Source organism: Candoia aspera, chromosome 1 (genome assembly GCF_035149785.1).
Source record: "Candoia aspera isolate rCanAsp1 chromosome 1, rCanAsp1.hap2, whole genome shotgun sequence".
Lineage (NCBI taxonomy): Eukaryota > Metazoa > Chordata > Lepidosauria > Squamata > Boidae > Candoia > Candoia aspera.
This window is the reverse complement of record NC_086153.1, coordinates 140,271,886-140,284,627: the sequence shown is the minus strand read 5'-3', so window position 1 is coordinate 140,284,627 and position 12,742 is coordinate 140,271,886. Positions and strand designations below refer to the sequence as shown.

General features: G+C 39.3%; 1 protein-coding gene across 1 annotated transcript in view; it reads right to left on the bottom strand.

Moving 5' to 3' along the window:
• Positions 1 to 12,742, bottom strand: part of ATP6V1C2 (ATPase H+ transporting V1 subunit C2) — a 32,571-nt gene that overhangs the window by 1,765 nt on the left and 18,064 nt on the right. The window contains exons 5-10 of the mRNA XM_063314569.1: positions 10,905 to 10,999; positions 8,692 to 8,783; positions 7,958 to 8,056; positions 6,195 to 6,263; positions 5,250 to 5,342; positions 3,750 to 3,843 (exon numbers count right to left, since the gene is read on the bottom strand). Of these exons, the coding sequence (XP_063170639.1) occupies positions 3,750 to 3,843; positions 5,250 to 5,342; positions 6,195 to 6,263; positions 7,958 to 8,056; positions 8,692 to 8,783; positions 10,905 to 10,999 (542 nt within the window). The remainder of the gene's footprint in view (positions 1 to 3,749; positions 3,844 to 5,249; positions 5,343 to 6,194; positions 6,264 to 7,957; positions 8,057 to 8,691; positions 8,784 to 10,904; positions 11,000 to 12,742) is intronic.

Genomic DNA, 12,742 nt, shown 5'->3' with positions numbered 1-12,742 from the left:
CCACCTCTACATCACTGATATTCAGTGATGCCATTTTTCATGGGTTTCATACAAAAAAAAGCTCTATGGAGGCTTAAGTTATCCATTCACTCCCTCAAAACCCAAGCCCTCCAAAAATGGGTCAAAAATGGCATCAGCAAGTGACCCATTGGTCAAGCCTCCCACAGTCCTTGATGTTACCTCTAGCTGGGAAAAGCTGGCTGAACAGCTAGCTAATACATTTAAATGATGCTTGTTGGATTACATTCTGTTCAGCCTTCAGGATGTAATTATTTCCCCAGGCATCAGGGGCAGGAAGTTATGTGATCTCCACTGCTGTTGATGTGGGGGCAGTGGTGGTGGTTGTGAGTGGGGTCACTGTTTTATCCTTGGGTGCTAGGGCTTGTATGTTATGGGATTTATTTATTTATTTATTCTGTCCCGCCATTATTATTTTTATAAATAACTCAAGTCAGCGAACATACCTAATACTCCTTCCTCCTCCTCTTTCCCCACAACAAAAAGCCTGTGAGGTGGGCTGGGCTGAGAGAGAGGGACTGGCCCAAGGTCACCCAGCCGGCTTTCCTGCCTAAGGTGGGACTAGAACTCTCAGTCTCCTGGCTTCTAGCCCATTGCCTTAACCACTAGACCAAACAAACTGTTTTTGTGCTTTTAAACCTTGTATGCTAATATCTATACCCCTACAAGGAAGACCAGTTAATACTACTATTATTCAAATTTATGCACCAACCATAAATGCTGAAGATGAAGAAATTGAAAACCTTTACAAAATGCTGCAATTTGAAATTTATCAAACATGCAGTCAAGATGCTTTGTTAATTATTGGCGACTGGAACACAAAAGCTGGATCAGCAGTTGGAAAATATGGCCTTGGTGATAGAAATGATGCTAGAGATCGTGTGACAGAATTCTGGAAGACCAATTATTTATTTATTTGCAATACTTTTTTCCAACAACACAGTCGATGACTATATACACGGACCTTGCCAGATGGATTACACAGAAATCAAATTGATTACGTTTCTGGAAGGAGAAGTTGGAGAAGCTCAATACTATTAGTGAAGACAAAGCCAGGAGCTGACTGCAGGACAGATCATCAATTGCTCATGTGCAAGTTCAAGCTGAAGCTGAAGAAAATTAAAGCAAGTCCAAGAATGCCAAAGTATAATCTAGAAAACATCCCACCTCAAAAATAGATTTGATGCACTAAACACAGATGACCCAAGACCAGAAGAGTTGTGGGAAGACATTAAGAACATAATACACAAAGAAAGTGAAAGATCATTAAAAAAGCAGGAAAGAAGGAAAAGATCCAAATGGATGTCAGATGAGACTCTGGAACTTGCTCTTAAACGCTGAGTAGCTAAAGCTAATGGAAGAAAGAATGAAGTAAGAGAGCTAAATAGAAAATTTCAAAGGACAGCTCAAAAAGATAAGGAAAAATATTATGATGAAATATACGAAGACCTAGAGCTAGAAAATCAAAGAGGAAGAACACGATTAGCATTTCTCAAGCTGAAAGAGCTGAAGAGAAAATTCAAGCCCTGAGTTGCTATCCTTAAAGATTCTATGGGCAATACCCTAAATGAAGCGGGTAGTATTAAGAGAAGATGGAAGGAATATATGGAATCTCTGTATAAAAAAGAATTAGTTGATGTTCAGCTATTTCAGGAGGTAGAATATGATCAAGAACCATCAGTACTAAAGGAGGAAGTTCAAGCTGCACTGAAGTCCAGGCTGGATTTAGAAGAGGACACAGTATGAGGGATATCATTGCTGATGTCAGATGGATCTTGGCTGAATGTAAAGGATACCAGAAAGATGTTTACCTCTGTTTCATTGATTACGCAAAGGTGTTTGACTGTGTGCACCACAACAAGTTATGGCTAATATCACGAAGAAAGGGAATTCCAGAGCACTTAATTGTACTCATGCAGAACCTGTACACGGATCAAGAGGCAGTCGTTAGAACAGAAAACGGTGACACCGAGTGGTTCAAAATTGGAAAAGGTGTGCAGCAAGGTTGTATACTTTCACCCTACTTATTCAATACATAAGCTGAGCAAATAATTCCAGAAGCAAGAATGTACAAAGAAGAATGGGGTATCAGAATTGGTGGAAGACTCATAAACAACCTGCGATATGCAGATGATACAACTTTGCTTGCTGGAAATGAAGAAGACTTGAAGTACTTGCTGATGAAAATCAAAGATTGTAGTCAGCAATACGGACTACACCTGAATGTGAAGAAGAAGATTCTCACAAATGGACAAATAACCAACGTCACAATAAATGGAAAAGAAATTGAAGTTGTCAACGATTTCATTCTACTTGGATCAACAATCAACGCCAAGGGAAGTAGTAATCAAGAAATCAAACGATGTATCACCCTGGGAAAATCTCCATCGAAGACCTATCTAAAGTTTTCAGAAGTAAAGATGTCAGTTTAAAAACAAAGGTGTGTCTGACTCATGCCATGATCTTCCCAATTGCCACATATGCCTGTGAAAGTTGGACATTAAAAAAGGAAGATAGAAGAAGAATTCATGCATTTGAATTGTGGTGTTGGCGAAGATTATTGAAAATACCATGGACTGCCAGAAGAACAAACAAATCAGTTTCAGAAGATATACAACCAGAAAGTCCCTAGAGGTGAAGATAACTGGGCTTAGACTCTCATACTTTGGGCACATCGTCAGGAAAGACCGATCGCCTGAAAAGGACATCATGTTTGGTAAAGTCGAGGGCCAGCAGAAAAGAGGAAGACCTTCAACGCGATGGATTGATACAATTACCCCAACAATGGATGCAAACATTGGAACAGTCAGGCATGTGGCGCAAGACCGAACAGCATTTCGTTCTGTTATACATAGGGTCGCCATGAGTTGTAAACAACTTGACAGCAACTAACAACAACAACATGCTCCCCAGAGTTATTTGTGCAAGATGGGTGGCCATATTAAATAAACAAATAACATTAAGTAACATCCGTTCATGGGGAGAAAAAATCAGAGTATTGTTCTGGGCTACATATAATGTCACATTAAAACACTAGACTGATGAGAGGAAACTGCTTGTAAACATTTGGGGTGTGGATGTGTGTGTGTGTGTGCGCACGCCTTCAAGTCAATGTTGACTCCTGGTGACTGCCTGGACTAGTCCCTGCAGTTTTCTTGGCAAGATTTTTCAGAAGTGGTTTGCCATTGCCCACTTCCTAGGGCTGAGAGAAGGTGACTGGCCCAAGGTCACCCAACTGGCTTTGTGCCTAAGGCAGGACTAGAACTCAGGGTCTCCCGGTTTCTAGCCTGGTGCCTTAACCACTACACCAGACTGGCTCTCAACCACACACATCCACACCCCAAATGTTTACAAGCTCAGCCAGACCAGGTACAAACAAAATAGCTGCATTCACAATGTGCTAAATGTGGTTCTTTTTTCTGGCTTAGCCTGCCATGCAAACCCAGCTTATTTGGTTAATTTTTGTGTCAATGGGTCATGCAGATTAAGACAATGGACTAATTCAGTAAGCAGGTTAAATGTGTTGTGTGAACACAACTTTAGGAAAATGAGTTGTCTTGGATGTCACCCCAAGTATATGTCTGGCATTTCTGGGCAAGCGGTTAACACTATTTGGTGTTTTATTTTTGTAACTCATGTTGTAACCTACCAAAAAACAAGCAAGTGAGGCACAAAAGTCAACATTTCAGTGAGAATTTGGCAAACAGGCACAACTTGAGTGGTTTACTCACATACTGTTGCTTCTTATCCGAAGCTAGCTTCCTCATTTCATCCTTTTCGCACTTCAGCTCTTTTTCATCAAAATAAAATTCCCGCACCATGAACCTTGAAGCAAATCAGTGTTGACATTCAGCACCTGTCCTTTTAGAAAGCTGTTTCCTGCCTGGGATTCTGTATGCAAATGCTTTTTCAAACCATGAGGTACACATTGAAAGCTTAACTAGGAAACAAGGTAAGTTCTGGCAGTGGAGGAAGCAAGCCACATTAGACCAATTCTAAAAGCTTTTAGGAGCTCTTGTCATGCTTAATAAGCTTGTTTCCTTCTCAGCTCCGTAAGCCCACACCAATGCATCAGCACTGGAAAAAGTGACTCATTGGCTAAACTGATGAAGGGTTTCTTATGCTGTCCTATATCCTACCTTCCTCTAATGAATGTAACAACCACCCTGTGTGTTTGGTTGGGTGGAGATCCAGTGGTCCCAATTCAGCCAAAAAAAGTGATGACTTAGGCTACAGGGGCACCAGTGGGGGCAGGGGATCATCAAAAAATCAAGATGACAGGCCCAGTTGAAGCCCGATCCCTTTATACATACATCATCTGCACACAAGAAAGGGGCGAGGCTTTGATTTTGTGATAGCCCCAACAGCTTCACTTTCTTGACCCCTCTCCCAACAGACACCCCGTTAGGCTACAATCCAAGACATGTGCTAGGGAATAAGTCCCAAGTCCAAGCAGGCATTCATACACTTGCACTTTGCCTGAGCAGAGTATGTCTTCCACAGATAATCAAAGCCTAGCCCAGAGATGGATTCCCATGCATAGAAAATGCCACTGAGAAAGCTCTTCTCTCACTTAGCATCATATGCAAATCTGCAGGTGGTGGTGTAACTAGTAAAAATTCTGTTTGTAACCATTGTAATTTAACAGACTCATAAAGAGAAGGGGGTGTTTCAGGTAACTCAGTCCCCAAATTGTTCAAGGCTTGCTATGTAAGCATCAAATATTTGAAATGATCAGAGTGATTAGAAAGCCATGGCATTTAAGGCTGTTTCACTTGTTATCCATTTACTATTTATGTTCAGTGAAAGTACTTGGCTAAAATGGAAATTTTCAAAAAGACCTTCCTCTTTTTTATCTCTTCATCATCAATGTTCACCCAGATGCAGATATTCATGTGTGAAAATGTTCTTAAACAGATTTAGAATCTGGTTAAGACATACATGAACGGTGTGCCCTTAATGTAATAGAAATAGAAGTCCATTCCTGTAATAGGACTCCCCCTCTCCACAAAGACTTTTCCTACATCCTCAAGATACATGCAGGGCAGAGGAAAAAATTCTCCCACCTCTTCCTGTTCTGCTGATGGAAGCAGACCCCTAGATTCGGCCCTGCGCAACTCATTCAAGAGTTCTGATAAATAACTGCATGGATGTGTCTAGTTGCTCTTCAGGACAGTAAAAAGAACCTGTACTATTTTGCCTCTGTCATACAAATAGAAAGAAAGCAGTACTTGTTTTCTCTGGCTTTGGCCTTAAAGTCATCAACCACTTTTCGGAACAGGGTGACTGTGAAGAGCCCTCCCTCTGCATCTTCGGCGATCATCCTGGAGGAATCAAATACCTCGGTTCAGTTATTCTAAAGATTGCTATCCTGCCTTTCCATGATAGGTGCCCAAATCAACTAACAATAATGAATGTGTGGTTATTATTGTTAGTAATTATAACCTGTTGTAATTGGTATTTGCCAAATTCAATTACTTCCTCAGCAGTCTCTTAATCAACACAGTAATACTGATATACATTCTATTGTTTCATATAGAGTTTTTTATTTCCATTTCACCACCACCACCAAGTCCATGTGATTAACAGAAAAGTCACTGCGTCCTTCATAAACCAACTAAACACACTCTCCAGAAATTGCTACCTACGTTCCCCTTACCACTTTCCTTCCTGCCTGAGGTAATGAAAAGCAGTCTCGTCATACAAGAAATGACAAGGAAAAAAGCTCAGCAGCTTTAATACAACCTCCCTCCCTTTAAACTTTATGCAAAAGGACAGGATACAAATATTAATATCTTAATATTTTTAAATAAGAACAAGAGATACTCTTCTTACTGCAACAACCCAAATTCATTCTTTTTCAAAATTCCTAGTGGAAGAGGAGACTCCCCACTGCCTAACCCCACTTAAGTTCCTTCAAGGGCATCTTGCAATCTTCCATATTCCAGAATATCCAAATCAGAAGCATGCCAAGTTGGAAAATGTTTAAGCAAAGCATTTCCAAACCAGAATATGACAATACTAGGAGGATAGGGAACTAGTACATGAGAGAAAATCAATAGCTCATCCATAACAATAAGGACTTATTAAACTTTTATGCCACCTCACATCCAAGGACTCTAAGCAAAAGATAGAAATCTGTTAGAGAAACAAGACAGTCCAAAAGCTGGGCTTACTTTGTAGAGCGAGGAACCACCATATCTGAGAGTGATTCGTATGTTTTTTGCCATTGTACATAGCTTGATCTGCAACAAGACAGATTTTATTCAGAATCGCTATATAAGCTGCTACTTTCAGTATAATGATTGTCACGTCTCTTTACAGAAGTTCAGAAAAGCTTAATGCCAAGTTGATAAGTGGAGGAAAAAAGGGCAGTGTGGGAATTGATCCTGTATGACAAGAACGTTCAACTTCCGTCAGCTTGAGTTTCTGGGCAGCATCTCATGAGCCAAATTCCAAAAGTGGTTGAAACCAGTGCTATTAAAACTCTGCAAGGCTCTCGTTTTACCCCTTACCCCTGAAAAAAGGAGAAAAGAACTGAAATTTTAAGCCCCAGTTGAACTCCAGTGGGAGCACGCTGGGCTTCATGTAGCCTCTGATCTGCACCTTTTATACAGTCATTGTACGTGAGATGGGCAGTAGAGAAATTTGACAAATACATACTTTTGTTATAGCTCAGAAAAATCTGGAGGTGCGCAGGTTGCCCAATCCCCATTTCATTTTTTTCTAAGTATTGTGTCTATCCATCAGCCAGCTTCCAGTCTAAGTAGCTGGTGTTAAGCGTCCTGAATTCCACTCCCTTAAACAGTCTTCCTGCCTGAGGCGACAGAAGTGACTCAGGCATGGTGCTGGGCCCAAGACTTGAGAAGTGAGACTTCAATATTCACACTGGAGTTTCCATATCCTGGGAACTTCCTAGACACATTGCAGTAAGAATCTGGTCTTGCATATATCCAGTCTTGTCCACAAGGATTCCAAGACACTCCTCTTTCCCTGCTCAACTCCCACTTCTCTACATCTACCTGAAACCACTGAGTAATGTGATCAGAGAAGTGAGCTAAGGAGTTGTCAGTAAAGACTCAGCTCTGTTTCACAGGGTTTTACTTTTGAGCAAGCATGAACCAAAAGGTGTTCTATGTATGCTAGCATCTTTGGACTTATTTTACAAAGAAAAAGCAGCATCTAAACATTTAAAAAAATAAAAGAAGTCCTCGTTCCCATATGGTACTTTGAATCTGTCATGTGGAGTGCTCATATTTACAATACACGTAGTCCTCACTTAACAACCACAATTGGGACCAACTCTGTCGCTAAACATGGTCATTAAGTGAGACATCATGTGACTGCAATGGACTTATGACCTCACGTCTACTGCAGTCGTTAAGAGAATCACCCACTGTCGTTAAGTAAGACATCATGTGACTGCAACTTGTGATTTTACTGCCAGCTTCTCTGCTTGTTGGAAGCCTGTTATGAAGTGCACAAATGGCGATCACATGACTGCAGGACACTGACAGTAATAGATGCCCACTGGTTGCGAAGTGCCAGAATCTTGATCATGTGGCCACAGGGACGCTGTGATGGTTGTAACTGTGAGTACCGGTCACAAAGTTACTTCTTCCATGCTGTTATACAGTAACTTTGAATGGTCACTAAACAGGGCAGTCATTAAGTGAGGACTACCTGTAGATACATCCACAGTGTGAATTCAAGCACAGCAGGGCTGAGAGTCTTATTATAAGCAATAAACTCTTTGGCTCAATCCATGTCCTTTCCTATTAACTCTTTGGTTAGTAGGAGACTTTTTATCAGTTTCATGTCACCAAAATTTTCCTGGCAAAGCTGGTATAATATATACAAAGTATTTTCTCTAAAATGCTATGTAAATATTGAGTATTACAATTAAGTCCCTCTGCAGGAAAGCCAACTTTTTTCTTACTTAGGAACTACAACAAGTAGAGTGATGAGATATTCGGAATTCAACACAAAGTCTTCTTTGTTCACTATATCTGTTAAAGTGCGGGTCAAAAGATTTCCTCTGGGGAAAAAAAAAGCCAGAAAAGATCAGTAGAGGATTATCTACCATTGACACTTTGTAAATGTTAAATAGATGCTTAATTTGATGATTAGACAGAAAATGTTTTCAGGGAATTTTGGACATCTTTTCCCACAAATTTAAGGCAGATCTGGGCTTTCTGTGGTAAGCTTAGAGAAGCTGGGCTCTATCCCAGGACAACTAGCACTTTTGTTTACTCTGTTTAAACAGATTAAGTAATCCAGATCCACTAAGGAACTGATCAGAGAGCCAGTTTGGTGTAGTGGTTAAGGCACCAGGCTAGAAACTGGGAGACCGGGAGTTCTAGTCCCGCCTTAGGCACAAAGCCATCTGGGTGACCTTGGGCCAGTTACTCCCTCTCAGCCCTGGGAAGGAGGCAAGGGCAAACCACTTCTGAAAAACCTTGCCAAGAAAACTGCAGGGACTAGTCCAGGCAGTCACTAGGAGTCAACACTGACTCAAGGGCACCACCAAAAAAAACAACAACTGATTAAGTCCATATTACTTGTCTGTATTATTATATTCCAATACAGCTAACATGTTAAGAATCATTATAAGAAGCCAATATCCCAACGCATACAGAAACACAATTCATTAAAACTTATCTAAACACTTACACTGTTTTTCTTTCCAGATTCTGAAGGTTTCCTTTGATGTTGTTGTAGACCGCTGCTCGGCTTTTTAAATCTGTTTCGATTTGTGTAATTTGCTAAACATAAAAAGGGAGATGAGAAATTCAGCTGAGCGGTATGAACTCTGCATCCATTTTAAATTTGAGAGTTTTAATAGTACCATATACAGTATGCAAAAATCTACCCCAAATATAGATTCTATTGCTAGATTTACCAGAGGGCCAAAACTAAACTTATTTTCCATTTTACGTGTAATTTAAATACATACATCTGTCTGTCTCTCTTAAGAGCATTTGGATGGGGAAGAGGTAATGATCAGGAGATGAAGAGAAGGAATTCGATTTATTCCTGCTCTGCCATGGTCCTGAAGAAAATCTTTCCTTGTACTAGGATGAAATCCCTCATTAAATACTTCGTAATTTAAATTTACAGATACAGAAATAAATGCCTCCTCTCTGATGAAAACTACTGTGTGACAGATTTGTGATGGCTTCTAAGACAGATTTCAAATGTATATTTAGAGTTATAACCTAAAGATCTCTCCTTAGGTCACAGGAGATACTCCTAAGAATGACACAAATACTGCATCTTTATTTTTCCTTTTCTCTCAGACAAGAATATCTGTGTGGTGAAGAAGATGAGGAGGAAGATATTTACATGATGCTAGAATTTGCCAATATAAAAAAAGGCCCCATCTAGCTTTCTGATAAATTTCAAAGTGAGCCAGTAGCCATATATCCATAACTGGGTTCCTGAGGAAGTTGTCCCCAGTAATTAATAATTGCACTTTATTATTATTCCTTTGTTATAGTAATTTTATTAAACATTTCAGTTAAAAAAAACTAATACAAACTAAGAAAAAGAATAAAAAGAAAAAATAGAAAGTGAAGAAAAATTTAAAAATATAGGAAGAAAAATAGAAAAGAAAAAAAAATAAGAATAAAGTAAAGAAAAGAAAAGAAATATATAAAGAAATGAATTCCCCCTTCATCACAAGTATAAACAATTTTAGTAACTTATCACCTTCTCTTAAAATACCAATGATCTCTTCTCCTCATAGCTAATCTCTTATCTATAAACAAATCCATAAAACCTCGTCATTCAGTCCTGGTGTCATGAGTAAGGATGGCGAGCAGGGGGCTCCCATCCAGGCTGTAAAGCGCATGCGTAGCACTGAGGAATTAGGTAGCCATTCCAAGAGGCACAGATCGGGCCCACCTTAACCTTTGGGGTTTATATGTCTGAGTTTTTCCCATGCTTCTTCAGTTTGTTAGGATTTTTCTGTTATGTAGCAGCAATAAAACACTAGAGACCTGTTCCTTGTCTCAGCGTGGTTCCTGGCTGTTAGGACACCTGGTCAGCAAAAGTCCATTAAGGACTACCAGAGATAACAACGTATCTATTTTAACCTTGATCAAATAAACCATCTTTAAATCCCTCTCTTTCACTTTTAACAGTCTTGATCTTTAATCCCTTCAGACAGTGTCCTAGAACTTGATTTCTTTTCATTTTTTTTTGTCCCTTCTCACAAAATTCTTCAAAGCTTTAACAAGCCTCTTTTGTAAATCCTAATAGGAAGTTATCCAGATCACTCTTTCAGTTTGTTATTTGTATATCCCTTTTAATTATTAAGACATCAGTCAGTTTCATTTATATATCCAGTGTAGCATCTTTTTCCATATCCTTCTTGTAGCCTGTCATTTTTAAATCCACTTTCAGATCAGTCTCAGTCTTGTCTGGTAAAGCTTGTTCCTCTTCCATAACATCTTTTAAATACAGTCTGTCTATAATGCCAGACACTCTTAAAATTAACTTCTGGGTCTGTTGTTCAAAAATATCCTTCAATATGTCTGATGTTATTTTGTTCCATTCTGTATTAGTAGGTCAAATTTAAGTGTTCTTCTACTTTAATTGTAATCTTTAGTTCCTTCTGGTTCCCTCTAGTGTCCAACCTTCAAATTCCCACCCTATCTATCACGTTTTCATTTTTTAAAAAGATTCAAAACAACAGCATTTTCCCATGGGAAGGATTCTTATAATTAATTTCAAAATCTTACTTCAAATCCATCTGGACCCTTAGCCTGTTTGTAACTTTCCAAAATTAACGTTCTAATCATGCACTTTATTATCATTCCTCAGAATGAGCTTTTATAAGGATGCTTTTCGATAGAGGAAAAAGAAAGGGAAACAGTGATTACCTTTGCTAATCCTTCTGAAATGTTCTTCAGTGGCTGTTTTACTGGATACTTAGCCATGTCCCATTCAAACTTTGTTAGATAACTAATCAGGTCAACTGAAATGATAAAAGTAAATCCAGTGAGCAGCACATGTACAAGTATTATTCTGAGAATAAAGTATTCTTTTCCCATGACAGCCTGCATCCAGAAGAGCTGGCATTTAGGACATGGCTTGGACAAGGATCACCATGTTGTACTTACTCCCTTTTCTAGATGCCAATCCAGATCTCAACCCCCCCATGCCAATTGTTTACACTTTAAAAATAGATATTCATCCAATTAATTTCTTGAAGAGGATCATGTTTATCTTGGCTCTTACCCTCTCAATATAGTTACCACGTAAGAGAGTAAAGATTTTGATTAAAAGTAATGGCTCGGTTTAATTAAGGGCAGGGTTGGAGAATCCATGGCCCACTCAATGTCACGGAACTGAAACTCTTCACAGCCACAATCAGCAAGATCTGGGTTCCTGGCAGATGTAGTTCATAATATCTGGGGAGCCATAAGGTCCTCCGTCTTATTTTATAAGCTAAGTGGATTTGTATTTTTAACCCCAACCCTTTTTTTTTTTGGTTTGCCTTTTGGCATAATAATATTTATATTGGAAGGGGGGGTTTCTTTATTCTTTTATACATTTTTATTATCAGATTGTGTCACTTCTAGAGAGACAAAAAATAGCTCATGCAGAGACTATATGTCTAGTATACTTATAGTTTGCATAATCTTGCAAAAATTTCACTTGCATCAAACATCTACTAGCTTAGTCTGCATGAACATAAAAACTGCTTGAAATGAGATATCCACAGGTTTTCCTGCTCAGTACAGAACAAAAGTCCTGTTCCTGACTTAGTTACAGCTCTTCAGTGCAGATGTAGCTTTTTAAAGGTTAACTGATGTAGCATTTTGATCAGGACTAATCTGATAACTATCATGGGTGCAAAAGAGGGCATTTTGCTAGGCAGTGGGAGAAACCAGAATTAAAGGAATATATGATGGATTGGATCCTGAATTGTATGTTTTAATGCTGGGATCAACACTGCAGCCTTCCCTGCACCACCCAAAAGCTGCTCAAGTGACCTTTGTTATGATGTCAAAGGTAACCTGAAGACTCCGCAGGGAGGCAGAAATTATCAAGGGACAAAACTGACGTGGGGCAGGGTTTAAAGCCACATTTTAAAAAATACATGTGTGAGGGAACAAATATATGCACACAGAGGCACACAGCTAGAGCTGGAAAAACAGGAGAAGGAACATTCCGGGATGTTTCTAGACACCACAGCAACTATGTGCAGTTTTAGTGAGGCATTAATAATCACACAAAAAGGAATTCTTAAGTGAAACCCTTCTTCCCTTAGAGATCCATGCATGTGTGAGAAACATATGGGGTCAACACTAAACATTCACAGTACATTTCGACATACACAATGCAAATCCAGGTGATCTAAGATGAAGGTAATAAAAGAATGACTGGCACATGAGCAGCTGTAGTGACTCCTGTCTTAGTGGATTGTGTGCCTGTGGTGCGAAAGCCGCCTCTTTCTAATGCCTTCTTTTGTGGTATCAGACTTGCTCCCTTTTGGCATCTCAATGTCCTTCCTTAGAGTGTTGCTACTCCTAGAAAGAGTCACCTTACCTTCTTATATTTCCTGGGTGTGGAAAATCTAATGTGCACAGACAGAATTAAGTACTCAGAGACCTGAAATCAACAGGCTTCATCTTTATCCTCCTTTCATAAAGTATGTATGAGACAGCTAAATAGAAACATATTAAAGCAAATGGGAGTCTTTACAAAAATGTTT